The sequence below is a fragment of the Oryzias latipes genome, chromosome 10 (assembly GCF_053564925.1).
Source record: "Oryzias latipes strain Hd-rR chromosome 10, Olatipes_Hd-rR_3.1".
In the NCBI taxonomy this organism is placed as follows: domain Eukaryota; kingdom Metazoa; phylum Chordata; class Actinopteri; order Beloniformes; family Adrianichthyidae; genus Oryzias; species Oryzias latipes.
The window spans coordinates 31,347,827-31,362,013 of record NC_136246.1 but is presented as its reverse complement, the minus strand read 5'-3'; the positions used below and the strand labels follow the sequence as shown (position 1 = coordinate 31,362,013).

The window sequence follows — 14,187 nt, the reverse complement described above, 5'->3', positions numbered from 1 at the left end:
CTTTCAGTCATTTCTCACAGAACAGCTGTGACACCTTCATAAATCAGCTTTTTGGGATGTTTTCATGTTCAGGGTCCACATGAAACATTGCCTTTCGGCTTTTGAATTTATAAAATGTTGAATATTTCCTTTGAATTTCAATATTTCTTTCAGGCTTGTAATAGTTTTTTTTTCTTTTTTTTAATTCAATATTTTAACTTTTTTATAAAAACCTTTAATATTTCTTTGAATTTAAAACTGTATTTTTTGTATTTAAAAATGCATTTATCAAACTTTCGCATTTTTTATTTTAAATACGTTTATAAAATACATTTCTTCAAGTTTACAAACTTTGACAAACTATTTTTTAACTGTAATTTCATTCTTACATTTTTTAAAACTCACTGATGTATTTATCAAACTTTAAATGTTTTAATTTTTAAGTTTCAGTGTATAAATATTTTCAGGTGTTTATAATTTTAATTAAAAATGTATATATTTATGTAATATTTTAACAATATTTAGGCTACTTTTGCGCTGCAAGAATAATTTTAAGTTTCCTCTTTTTTATATATTTACTATCTGGTTTTTATTCACTTTAAGGCGATCCTGATTTGTTTGAAAAGTTAACATGTAGATCCGAATCCAACAATCTGTTCCTGAAAAACCTTTGGACTGTCGGTTGCGAAGGGGCGTGGCCGGTGGTCCTGGCAGTCCTGACTCAGGGCGTAGAGAGCTCCTCGTTTCACCTGCCGCGGTCCTCCAGGTTAATGGGTAAACTTCCTCCACCGTCACCTTCCTGCTGATGCGTCCAGCCCCCGTTTCGCTGTCAGAGACTTGATGCCCTCCGTCCTCGTATTTGTGAGACCGACGCAGAAACGTCAAACGGTCCGAACGCACAGAGTCCGGCAGAGAGATCCCGCATTTCAACCGAGCAAGCCGTCCTACTTCCCCGCGAGAGTTCATGCCGTGGGATGGACCGCTACAGGTATTTCATCTTCAACCAAAAGGGCGTTCTGATCCTGGGCATCCTCCAGATCGCCTGCGCGGGTCTGTGCGTGGTGTGCGGCTGCATGGACGCCGCTTTCCGCAAAAGCACGCCGCTGAGCCGCAGCAGGACGCCGCTGTGGGGAGGACTGGTGAGGCAGTGAACTTTTCCCGCTGTTGCAGATCACAGCGGTTAATGATTGTCAGGCCTCTGCGTGGGTTTAATTAAAGCAGCCTGCTGTTGTGCTTTCAGATCATGGCCTCTCCGGGGGTTTTGGCTCTGTTTGCCTCCCAAAGGAAAAATTCAGTCCTGGTAAGCGTTAAAGATTGTCTTTAAATCTCTTCTGTGTTTTTATTTATTTTATAAAAAAAAAAATTATAAAGTATTTGTAGAATCTATCGCCTTTTTCTTTAGAGTAGACTCAAGAAATTGTAAAAATGAGATTACATAAATCACAATTTAAACCCACATTACAACAGGTGCCATTACAGCTTCAGTATTATATGAAATATTTACACAGTGAAACTTAAAAATATGACATTTTGAAAGTTTGATAAGTGGGTGTGTGGGTATTCTTTTAAATTAGGATCATTCTGTTTTTAGCCAAAATCACAAAAAATGTCATTTTCAAAGACAGTTTCTGCAGAGTTCATTAGAAATTCACCTCTTGAGTTGTGGGCGGGACTGTTGGCACAGAGTAACCCTGTGCTAATTTCCCATCATCCCTTTTTTTTTTACACTCTCTCCCGCTAGCTTACAGCCCTTCACAACCCCAACCTAAGATTAGCGGTGCAACAAAAATGGCAAAATATATCTGAGCCCTCCAGCCGCTTAGTATCGATCCAGATTCCAGCTCAGACGAGGAAAACAGAGACGAACATGGATCTATTGGTCTGCAGGTGGATGCATCAGAATGGAGCAGAGCAGGAAGCTTGTGGCCCCGCTCAGAGTATTTTGCACTCTACAAATGCGATCTTTTCGAACGGCATTTTTGCGTCTGCTCCTGATTCACTGAAACGTGAATAAATAAATATTCATTAGTATTAATTAGTATTAGTTAACAATCATTAGAAAAATGACACAAAAAGATGCTAAAAACCCCATTTTCATCAGAGTGGGTCTTTAAGATGCGGCTTGTTGAGAAGTCTTGAAAGCCCCCACCTCAGAGCTGGTGGAAGTATTTTATTTTGAAAGGTGCAACAATTTTTTATGGTTTCATTTTTCAGTCTAAAACTGTTTTGTTTATAGATATTTATACATATTATAAATTCTTCCATTAAAAACTAATTGTTGTCCCAAATTACAAGAAAAACCCTGATGTTTCAATTTCTAAGTGAAGATCTTTAGATTCATTTTCATGTGGAGGATGCTTTATACCTGCGGTGTCCCTCTCCAGGTGAGTGCGATGCTCGTGGCTGCTGGGTTGTCCTGTGTGGCTTCGGTGGTCATATCGGGTTACTGTGGACTGACTCTCACCTACGGCGAGGAAGATGAAGATGTGTTCCACCACTTGAACACTGCAGAAGCGGTAAACCAACCCGTGTGCATCGTGGCCGCTCTTTCCGAGGCAAAGCTTCATAACTTAACTTATAAAACGGCGGCACGCTGTGGGAAAAATGCTCTCATCTCTCCGCAGACCGTTGTTCTTCATCGGATGGTGAAGGGCGCCAACTCCACCATCATCCTCACCTGTGTGATCAGCCTACTTCTCTCGTCTCTCATCGCCTTCGTGGGCTGTCGCAGTCTCCCCTTTTGTGGTTGCTATGACAACCGAACCGGACTGGTAGGAAGTTCAGCATCACAGATTTATGTGACTTCAATCATCGAGTGGATAAAGTTGTTTTTTTTTCTCTTAAAACAAACAAAAAAAAACTGTCATAAAGTGGATTATAGAGACTCCAGGAAGTAAAAGTTCAAACTAAAAGACAAACTTTGCATTGGTTTGGTTTAATAAATTATGGTTTATTGTGATTATCTGTGTGTTCTACGGTCGTTAAGGGAAATGAAAACAATGTTGTAAAATAAAAAAATAATAAGTTTTAATTTTATTTTTTATTTAACTTTTATTTACCAAGGAAATGTCCCAATTAGATTAAGAATCAAAGGAGTAAATTACATTTACAATAAAAATGTAAACATTTAAAACATAAAATAAATAAAAACGACAGCTTGTGTACATATGACTTTATCCTCCATTCTCAGCCTGGATTTAAAAATGTTATTTAAACTTGAATGGACTCATTGTAAACTGGAAGAAAATGTGAAAAATAAAATAGTAAATTTGAAAAAATAATCATTTTTAACTTGAAATAAATATTGTATTTAAAAACAAAAACTGTCCTGATGATGATGTCATCATGATCTTTGTCTCCTGATGTCAGTCATGTCCCGGTAGCCAATAAGCCCCGCCCCCACGTAAAATTAGAATCTAATAAACAAAATTTTTGAATGTAAACTGTAAATTGGGGACTGAGAGAAAATCTCAGCAAATTTGAAAGAACAAAACTGAAAATTGAAATAAAAAAACTGAACTTAAGTTTCAAATTTACTATTTATTTTCACATTTTTAGTATTTTTTTTTCAAGTATAAATATTATTTTTCAAATCAACATTTTATTTCAATATTTCCTTCAAGTTCACAAAGTTTAGTTTCGCGTTGAAACTATTTTCTAATGTTTAATCGGATTTTTGTTTTCCCCTTAAGCTGATCCTGATTTGACGCCGTACGCTGACCCACAGCCCGACTCATGTTTTATGTCTACTTTATTTTCTTTGTTTCAGGAAACCCTGGTTCCTCAGAGCGACTCTGGAGACACAGAGATGGTTTGCAGGTGGCAGGGTAGGGAGTTTGCTTCCTGCGACCATCACACTTTTAACTCTTTTACTCCGAGCAGCCAGGATGTAGACTGCCCCCAAAGTCTTTCCATTCTCCAGTGTAGTCGATTTGACTGAACGCTGAAACAACGTTAAAAAAAAAGAATACCTGAGTGAAACTGGGGAGTTTTAAATATTCCAACAGTCATAAGAACTGCTGTTACAGACGCAGTTGTTGGGTTTTACTATTTTCTCCTTTTGCTCAGATGAAGACGGTTGATGGTGGTTTATCGGGGATGACTAAAGCTTGAATGTGACCGCTGTAAAGCCTGCGTGTCCATGAGATATCAGCGTGTCTGATAACCAAACGAAGGAGTAGTTCAAACCAATAAAACAGTGATTTCAGTCTGACATCTGCAGAGTTTAGTACCAGCAGCAACTTTATAAATATATATCTGACTGGATCTTCTTTCTCTTTCGGCTTTTCCCATCAGGGGTCGCAACAGCGAATCATCCTTTTCCACCTCACTCTATCATGAACATCTTCTACCCTAACGTTAGCCAACTTCATGTCCTCTGTTAAGACATCCATATATCTCCTCTTTGGCCGTCCTCTTGCCCTCCTGCCAGGCAACTCCATCTCCAACATCCTTCTACCAATATATCCACTATCCCTCCTCTGAACATGTCCAAACCATCTCAGTCTGGCTTCTCTGACTTTGTCGCCAACACAGGCAACATGAGCCGTCCCTCTGATGTACTCGTTCCTTATCCTGTCTAACCTGGTCACTCCTAAGGAGAACCTCAACATCTTCATCTCTGCTACCTCCATCTCAGCCTCTTGTCTCTGTCTCACTGCTACCGTCTCTAACCCATAGAGCAGAGCTGGTCTCACCACTGTCTTGTACACCTTTCCTTTGAGTCTTGCTGGCACTCTTCTGTCACACAACACTCCTGACACTTTCCTCCACCCGCTCCAACCTGCCTGCACTCGCCTCTTCACCTCTTTTCCACACTCCCCATCACACTGAACTGTTGACCCCAAGTACTTAAACTCCTGCACCTTCTTCACCTCAGCCCCCTGTAACCTAACGCTTCTACCTTGATCCCTCTCGTTCAGACACATGTATTCTGTCTTACTATGACTGACCTTCATGCCTCTTCTTTCCAGAGCAAACCTCCACCTCTCTAGCTGTTCCTCCACCTGCTCTCTACTCTCACTGCAAATTACAATGTCATCCGCAAACATCATTGTCCAGGGAGATTCCTGTCTTACCTCGTCTGTCAGCCTGTCCATCAGCATAGCAAACAAAAAAGGACTCAAAGCTGATCCTTGGTGTAGTCCCACTTCCACCTTGAACTCCTCTGTCTGACCTACAGCACATCTCACCACCGTCATACTTCTCTCATACATGTCCTGAACTACTCTGACATACTTCTCTGCCACTCCAGACGACCTCATACAGTACCACAGCTCCTCCCTCGGCACCCTGTCATACGCCTTCTCTAAATCTACGAACACACAATGCAGCTCCTTCTGACCATCTCTGTACTTTTCCATCAACATTCTCAAAGCAAAAATGGCATCAGTGGTGCTCTTACGGGGCATGAAACCATACTGCTGCTCACAAATCTCCACCTTCTTCCTAAGCCTGGCTTCCACTACTCTTTCCCACAGCTTCATTGTGTGGCTCATCAACTTTATTCCTCTATAGTTGCTGCAGTTCTGCGTGTCACCCTTGTTCTTAAAGATCGGAACCAGAACGCTTCTCCTCCATTCCTCAGGCATCTTCTCACTCTCTAAAATCCTATTGAACAACCTCGTTAGAAATTCCACTGCTGTCTCTCCTAAGCACTTCCATACCTCCACAGGTACGTCATCAGGACCAACGGCCTTTCCGCTCTTCATCCTTTTCAGAGCCTTCCTAACCTCCTCCTTTCCAATCTCTGCTACTTCCTGCTCCACAACAACCACATCTTCCTCCCTTCTTTCCCTGTCATTTTCCACGTTCATCAGCTCCTCAAAATACTCCTTCCATCTTTTTTGTACACTCTCCTGAGTTGTTAGCACCTTTCCATCTCTGTCCTTAATCACCCTTATCTGTTGCACGTCCTTCCCATCTCTGTCTCTCTGTCTGGCTAGCCTGTACAAGTCCTTTTCTCCTTCCTTTGTGTCTAACCTGTCATATAGCTCATCGTAAGCTTTCTGTTTGGCCTTTGCCACCTCTCTTTTCACTCTACGCTGCGCTTCCTTGTACTCCTGTCTACCTTCCTCAGTCCTTTCTACATCCCACTTCCTTTTAGCCAACCTCTTCCTCTGGACGCAGTCCTGTACTTCCTCATTCCACCACCAAGTCTCTTTACCGTCTTTCCTCTTTCCAGATGACACACCTAGCACCTTCCTACCTGTTTCCCTGATAATTTCTGCTGTAGTTTCCCAGTCATCTGGAAGCTCATCCTGACCACCCAGGACCTGTCTCAACTTCTGCCTAAATTCCTCACAAGTTTCTTCATTCTGTAGCTTCCACCACCTGGTCTTCTTTTCTGTTTTCCCTCTCTTCTTCTTCCTGACCTCCAGAGTCATCTTACACACCACCATGCGGTGCTGTCTGGCTACACTCTCTCCTACCACCACTTTGCAGTCAATAACCTCTCTCAAATGACCTCGTCTGCATAGGATGTAGTCCACCTGAGTACTCCTACCTCCACTTCTGTATGTCACTCTATGTTCCTCTCTCTTCTGGAAGTAAGTGTTGACTACAGCCATTTCCATCCTCTTCGCAAAGTCCACCACCATCTGTCCCTCCAGATTCCTTTCCTTCACACCAAACCTGCCCATCACCTCCTCATCACCTCTGTTGCCCTCACCAACATGCCCATTAAAGTCTGCTCCAATAACAACTCTCTCTCCTCTGGGGATACTCTCTATGACCTCATCCAACTCACTCCAGAATCTCTCCTTCACTTCTAACTCACAGCCAACCTGTGGCGCATACCCACTGACTACATTCACCATCACCCCTTCAATTTCTAACTTTAGGCTCATCATCCTGTCTGAGACTCTTTTCACCTCTAGAACACTGTTTACAAACTCCCCCTTCAGAATCACTCCTACCCCGTTTCTCTTCCTATCAACACCATGATAGAACAGTTTGTATCCTCCTCCAATACTACGTGCCTTGCTGCCCTTCCACCTTGTCTCCTGCACACACAGTACATCTACCTTCCTTCTCTCCATCATGTCTGCCAGCTCTCTGCCTTTCCCTGTCATTGTGCCAACGTTAAGAGTCCCTATTCTCAAACCTATGTTCCTGCCTTTTCCCTTCTCTCTCTGGCCACGGACCCTTCTGCCTCCCCTCTTTCTTCGACCAACAGTAGTCAAATTTCCACCGACACCCTGTAGGTTAACAGCATCGGTGGCGGTCGTTGTTAACCCGGGCCTCGACCGATCCGGTATGTCTAAAGTGTTGTGGATGATTCGCATGGTTATTTGGCAATTTTTACGCCGGATGCCCTTCCTGACGCAACCCTCTCTATTTATCCGGGCTTGGGACCGGCACAGAGGCAACTGGCTTGCAACCCCTGTGGCTAGATTATATATCTGACTGGATGCGTGAATAAAAATGGTTTATTCATTTAAATTGTGACGAATGAGTGGCCTGATGGGACAATAAACCTAACAGTTTTTTTCCTCTTCTTATCTCAGATGGATGTTAGTTGATTGTTCAGAGTGGAAAATTGATAAAGCCTGATTTCTTTTTACCACTCCTGAATTGTGATGTAGTTGTGCTCTGTTTCCAGCAGGAGGCGACGACAGGATCTTCAATTCTCCAGCTCAGCCAGTTTACAGAGACGCACAGGAGGAGGAGGAGGACGCCGCCTCCAGAGCGCCGCCCTACAGCAGGATGGCCTGACGCCTCCGGGTTGGACGCGCTGCTTCCTGAAGCTGCGAAAACGTGAACCATATTTCAAATACGTATCCATGTAATTCATGTGTTTGACCCCCGTTTTTTGTCGCGTTTACGCATTTATCGTTGGTGTTTTTCATAAATAAAAGCAGGTTTTTTTTTTTTTTATAAATAAGACGACTTTCGATGGTTTTATGCGATTTATTGCAAGGAGAGTAAAACATTCCATGTTTCCTTGTGTTGCTTTCATGTGTTTGTTTTTTTTTTCTCCGTTTGATGTGCGCTGACAGGAATAAGCAAAGAAAAGGCCTTCGGACAACAGAAAAAAAGGACACTTGAGCAGAAATAAAGGCAACAGAAACACGACCACAGGACCAGCTGTGGCGTTCTGCTCCTGCGTGAGCCGCCACACAGAACAAGTTCAGGTACAAACATACAAAATGAGCTTCACGGTGAGATTCTGGAGGCAGGGAAGGTTGAACAAGGCGTGAAATTATAATAGAAATGGAAACTCAAGGTAGGTATCCTCTCTGTTTACACTCCAACTTATAAATCCCACCAACATTAAAAAGAACAAGGTGTTGAAGACACATTATCTACAAAATAAAAGCTGGTTGGGGATCTTTGGTGATACTTGTCCTCCATCATCAGAAAAATGCCACAAAGACACCGTTTTGATCAGAGTGGGTCACTGACGTCTGGGACCTACATGAACATGCAACCGTGATGTCACGATATTCTGATCCTATATATACGGATTTATTCTGATCGTTTGGTAATTCAGTCAATAAACTGGACCTGGAGAAACACAACGGCCTAAATAAAGACTAAAATCCCAGAAAATGAAGCTTTTAGTTGAAATTATCTTTGAAAGACTCATTGAAAATAGAAAAACATTCATATTTAGACTACTTTCAATTTTTGAAAGGTAACATTTTGAATCAAACTAAGGTTTTTCTTTAAGAATCTGCAGCTAACGTTAACATTATTGGTCAATAGTTATTGTTGATGTATAAATGATGTATTTTAACATTTAAAAAAAAAAGCAGATGAGATCAGTGCAAATTTACCGGCACCAGAACCAGAGGAATCTGGACCCGCAGCAAACTGAGCGTGCCCAGAGCTAGCAGCTAAATCCTCGCCGTTGGGCCAAAAGGAGCGCCCTCTACCCACATGGAGCTTTAGAAATGTGAAAATGAAACAAAAAGTAAAGTAAACGCTATGTTTTTATGTCAATCTTCGGGCTCTACTTACTAAACGTTCGTTAAAAGTTAAACCGGTTGAACTTTGACCTATCAGGGACTCCATTTGGTGATGACGTATGAATGGCGTCCCTTTTGATTCATGGAAAGTACCAACCGTTTGAAAAGGATTCATGGAGGAGAAATGAATAACAGCGGTTCATGTTGGGTTGTGTCCAAATTTCCTCACATCTCAAGGCCGCGGCACAGAGCCGCTAAATCGCTTTGACCATTTTGCACGGATGAAAATTGGTCATAGGTGAATATATGTGGAAAAAGTGAGAAAAGTTGTGGTCTTTTGGTGAAATTTTCACAGATGGATCACGAATGAACCGCGTTGAAACCACACAAGTGCGAATAACCACGCAAAGAACACGTAAACTAACGTAGAACATGTGGTCCGTGCGTTAAGTCTGTTAGACATACGTGGAACAGCCACACATTCACGCAAAAATCACACATAATTGCGTAAGATGGATGTGATGATTGTGTACAAACTACGTAAAGTAGGCATAAACAGCGTGATTCTCAACCGACCAAAAATTTTGAACCGAATTCACGTAAAAACCCGTCGGCCGAAAAACCCTCGACGGACATCTGCGCACATCGAAGAATGACCAACGCAAGAAACACGCCTGAGTGACGTAGATCATGTATGGATCACGGAAGACCGACATTCCATACGCGGAAATGTACGCAGTGGCTGTGGGACACGGCCTTTAGCCCAGAGAGCATTCATCTTTTTTCTTTGGGTGTTTAAATCTACAATTCCAAAATCCAGGACCGTGGAAATTTCCCAGAAGCCTCTGGAAAAAAAACAAATGTGCATCAATGCTGACTAGATTGACAAATGTAGAACACAATGCATTGCATTTGAACAATTGGCCACTGTTTTTTTTTTACGTTTTTCTCATCAGAACACAGCGGATTCATAATTAGTGTTTACAAAATGTTTATCAGGTTTTGACTTTGGCAAATGGGAGACGTCCGTGTTAAAGAAAAATGAACATGTGGTGGAAATTACGTCATAATCCTGAGTGTTGGATAGTCCTGCACTGTATAGTCTTTTAGGGGTTTGGAAGTATTGAAGGAATTCTGATAATAGCCATTTTTTTATGTTTTGGTTCAATCTGACCAATCAGCTGTGAGTGGGAGGAGCTTATGTCAGCTCTACAGTGTGATTCAGCATCAGATAGATCCACGCGGAGCAGAGTAAGTCATTGGTTCTGCAGCTTCTGTTTGTTCGGACCTCTGGACACCTTCTGTGGATCAGCCCATCATGCAAACAGAATAATTTCAGAACCGGTCCGTTCGCAGCGTCTCCCTTTTGAGGGAACTCCAGGAACAAAGCTTGATGTTTTCTGCTGCTGAGCGGGCAGCCGTTCAGGCTGATGATCCCTTTGTAAGATCATACAAAACTCATAGAAACTAAAGCGCGACCACTGAAAAGTTCCTCTGCAGGTGAGCTCCAGCTCAGCAGCTGCCGCAGCCCCAGCTCCGGGACGCGTCCCCCCCGACGTCCTTCCCCATGCTCAGGCTGACCGAGCTCTCCGGAGGCTGGCTGAGGACCAGCGGCTTCTGAGACTTCAGCTTGTGGGCCACGGTCATAAAAATGGCCTCCACGTGGTCGCTGTCCCGGTGGTTCCCGCCTCCCTGACTGTTGGGGTCCTTGGCCGACGTCTCAAACAGCGGCATGGAGTGAGAGTCCGCGAACTGCTGCGCCACGTCCGTGCCCACCTGCACCGAGTCCTGGAGGTCGCACTTGTTCCCCACCAGGATCCTGGGGACCTCCGTGCCCAAAGAGTGCTGCTTGCACTCCTCGATCCAGGCGGGGAGGCTGCGGAAGCTGGCGGCGTTGGTCAAGTCGTAGACGAAGACCACGGCGTGCACGTTGCGGTAATAGTGCTGCACCATGGACTTCCTGAAGCGCTCCTGGCCTGCAGTGTCCCACAGCTGAATCTGTGGGGAGGGGGTAGAGAAACATTTGAGGGGGTTTCAGTTACCGGTAACGTGAGGCTGAAAACAGAAAATCCTTTAACATCATAAAGAATTGTTTGGAATAAAAGCTTTCAAGGCCCCATAAACTATTTTCAAAGTGTTCCCAGTGGTCTTTTGATTATGATTGTACCGGTTTTAAACAAATAAAAGAAACCTGCATCATTTTCTAGGACATAGTTTCTGCAGAGCGGCGGGAGTACCTTAGAAATTCCCTTCTGAGTTCTGGGCGGGAGAATTGGCAAGGAGTTCCCCGCTGCGCCCCCACTTCCCATAAGCCATCTGTTTACATCCTATCCTGCTAGCTTACAGCCCCTCACACCCTTAACTTAACATTATCGGTGCAACAAAAAGAGTTAGCAATATCTGAGCCGTCCAGCCGCACAGTTTAGATCCAGATTCCAGCTCAGACGAGGAAAACAAAGACGTTCATGGATCTGTTTGTCTGCATCAGAATGGAGCGGAGCAGGAAGCTTGTTGTCCCGCCCAGCACGTTTAGAAACACAAGTTTTTCAAACAGCAGTTTATCTAAAGTCTTTATGTTTCTAACCACAAACACACAGAGGGTTATTTATATCACTTTGCCAGGTTTCCACTTTCATGTCTGTTACTATTTATACTTAGATTTTGATTTTTCTTGTCATTTTGTGTTTCATTGTGCTGGGACCAGGAAGTCGGGAGGGTTGAGGGCATTCTGTGTATTTTATCATTTCGATTTTAAAGATCCACTCCAATGAAAATTGTCTCATATGGCGTTTTTGTCATGATGGAGGACAAGAAAATTCATCTTAAAATTGCATCAGTGAGCATCTCTTTGTTCAGATCTGTGAATCAGAAGCAAACAAAAATCCCTCTTGTGTGTGTAAATGTACTGGGTGGGCCACAACAAGCCCCCTGCTCCACTCCATTCTGATGCATCCATGTACGTAATGGAATCTGGATCTAAACTGCACGGCTGGATAGGTCCAACATTGCGTGCCGTTATAGTTGCACCACTATTGTTAGGTTGGGGCTGTGAGCTTGCGGGAGAGGGTTTAAACAGATGGATGATGGGGAAGGAGGCGGGCTTACTCTGCACCAACAGTTCCGCCCACAACTCTGAGGCAAATTTCTAATGAACTCCTGCCGCGCTGCAAAAACTTTTGTAGAGAATAACAGGTTTTTCCCTTTTTTTGGGCTAAAAATCAAGCTGTCAAAATGGAAAGACAGCTGGGAACGTATTGAAAATAGATCAAAAGATGATTGAAGTGCTTTGCCTTACAGTTGCAAGAAAAGTGCTTTATAAATAAAGTTTTATTCGGTTAAACAATTGTCCAATACATCGATTGATGGTCCCATAACTATAGAGTTAAAGGTGGAAAGCTAAATGATTAGTTGTTTTTATTACAAAAAAAATATATATATTTATATATAAATAGTAAAAACATAAAATATTCTGTGATTTCAGTTCAACTATCATTTTGAATCCTGCACAAAAACTTTATTGAAACCACAGAATGTACAACACACACACACACAGATATTCTGTCTGTTCTCTAAGCATCACAACAGACCCAAATCCTGTTTTTGTTCGTCAGAATCCTTATAAGGACGATTGGACCTGGTAGTGATCGTGATCTAAGAGGTTTCTAGCGGTGGGATTCGGTTCGGTGGGGGGGACGTGTCTCCGCGGCTCACCTTGATCTTCTCGCCGTCTATCTCCACCAGCCTCTCCCTGAAGTCCACCCCGATCGTGGCCTCGGTTTTGTCGGGGAACCTTCCGGCGCAGAAGCGGTAGGTCAGGCAGGTCTTCCCCACCCCGGAGTCCCCGATCACGATGATTTTGAAGATGCGAGTCCTCGGCGGAGGAAGAGCCGCGTTGGTGAGCGAGCCGGGAAAATCAGAGCCGCTGACCGCCATGACAGTCCGCCTGTGGGCGCTGGTCAGCAGCGGAAGAGGAGGAGGCCTCAGCGGCGCTAAGGCTGCCCCTCCGCGGGGAGCTGGAGGATAACCATGCTCTCAACCAAATTCTAACATGGAAATCTCACGAAAATAAAACACCAAAAAATGTACTATCTTCCAGATTCATTGAAGTCTACTCAGTAAACCTGCCGAGACGCCACGTACAGCAATTTTATGAAGTCTCTTCTCGCGAGATTTCTGGGAAAGTTTAAAAGTCAGCTGGTGTTCACCTTTATCACAGAAATATGGGTAAACTGGTAGATAATGTGCACATTTCATGGACTAAAAGTTAAAATGTTTAGAGATTACATTTTGTTTCATAAAAAGACAACATTGACTTGCTCATCAAAGTTCCAGCTAATGTAATTACTATATAATTAGCAAATTTTAGAATCAAAAGTTGTGTTCTGTTTTCACATATTGCATTGTGCTAATAATTAAAAAAGAAATCTGGATCTAGCTGCAAACAAGATTCTTATTTTTTATTTTTGGCAGAGTGAAAACTGCTTATGTCATGCTGACTGGTGGCAAATTGAAAGAAAAATAAGACCCTGCCTGAAAATTACAGTTTGTTACTTGATAGAAATAATGAATGAGAACTTACAGAAATTCAATCCATGAAAAGCAGATAGAATCGTTTTGCATCCATGCATTTTCCAAACATGCTTAATCCCTTTCGGGTTCACCTGGTTGCTGGAGCCAATGCCAGCTGCTGTTAGGCAAAGGCAGAGTACACTACACCCTAGGCAGCAATTGAGGAACAACCTAGGGACAATCGAGAGTCATCAATTAACCCATGAAGCCTTTTATTTGGAACGATGGTCGCGCGAAACCATACGTGCATAAAGAATATGTCCCAGCCCGGATTCAAACTGGTTATGTATTCTTGCTGTGAGGTCACTACCCTACAACCTGACAGAATAAAATGTAAAAAAAATAAATAAATAAGATGGCTGGATTGAATCAGTTCATAAGGGTATTTTCAACTAAGGTATCATCTCAGATTTGCAGTCTTTTAACACCTTACAGTCTTGCCATTTGTAGGACCACTGGGCGTCACAGAAGAGGAAGGAGAAAGTTGTTTCATGTGATTAAAAATCAGAATAGAATAAATGTGGAATCTATAAAACCATCTCCAAGCAGCTGGATGTGCCTTTGACAACAGCTATAACTATTTTTAGGAGAAAACATTAATGAGCCAAACTTGACCACGGTGCATACTGACAAGCCACAGAGTGTTTAGGAAAATGGCCTTTAGGCAGATTCCTCAAATGTTTTTGGCTACATCAACTTCCATCCACACAGAAGCAAGGATGAAGCA

General features: G+C 42.8%; 2 protein-coding genes across 3 annotated transcripts; one reads left to right on the top strand and one right to left on the bottom strand.

Moving 5' to 3' along the window:
- Nucleotides 1–693: 693 nt before the first annotated feature.
- Nucleotides 694–7,850, top strand: zgc:113425 (uncharacterized). 2 transcript variants are annotated; one of them, XM_004073661.5, is made up of 6 exons: nucleotides 694–1,118; nucleotides 1,220–1,279; nucleotides 2,364–2,495; nucleotides 2,604–2,750; nucleotides 3,749–3,806; nucleotides 7,586–7,850. In XM_004073661.5, exons 1-6 carry the CDS (start codon nucleotides 954–956, stop codon nucleotides 7,693–7,695), a joined length of 672 nt encoding a protein of 223 aa, XP_004073709.1. In that variant the 5' UTR covers nucleotides 694–953; the 3' UTR covers nucleotides 7,696–7,850. The 2 variants fall into 2 exon arrangements, with proteins under 2 accessions (XP_004073709.1, XP_011478842.1); XM_011480540.4 differs by having other exon boundaries at nucleotides 7,583–7,850.
- A 1,146-nt stretch (nucleotides 7,851–8,996) lies between these two features.
- Nucleotides 8,997–13,053, bottom strand: rab33ba (RAB33B, member RAS oncogene family a). Its single transcript, XM_004073592.5, has 2 exons — nucleotides 12,603–13,053; nucleotides 8,997–10,889 (listed from the first exon to the last, which is right to left on the bottom strand). Exons 1-2 carry the CDS (start codon nucleotides 12,822–12,824, stop codon nucleotides 10,404–10,406), a joined length of 708 nt encoding a protein of 235 aa, XP_004073640.1. The 5' UTR covers nucleotides 12,825–13,053; the 3' UTR covers nucleotides 8,997–10,403.
- Nucleotides 13,054–14,187: the final 1,134 nt, after the last annotated feature.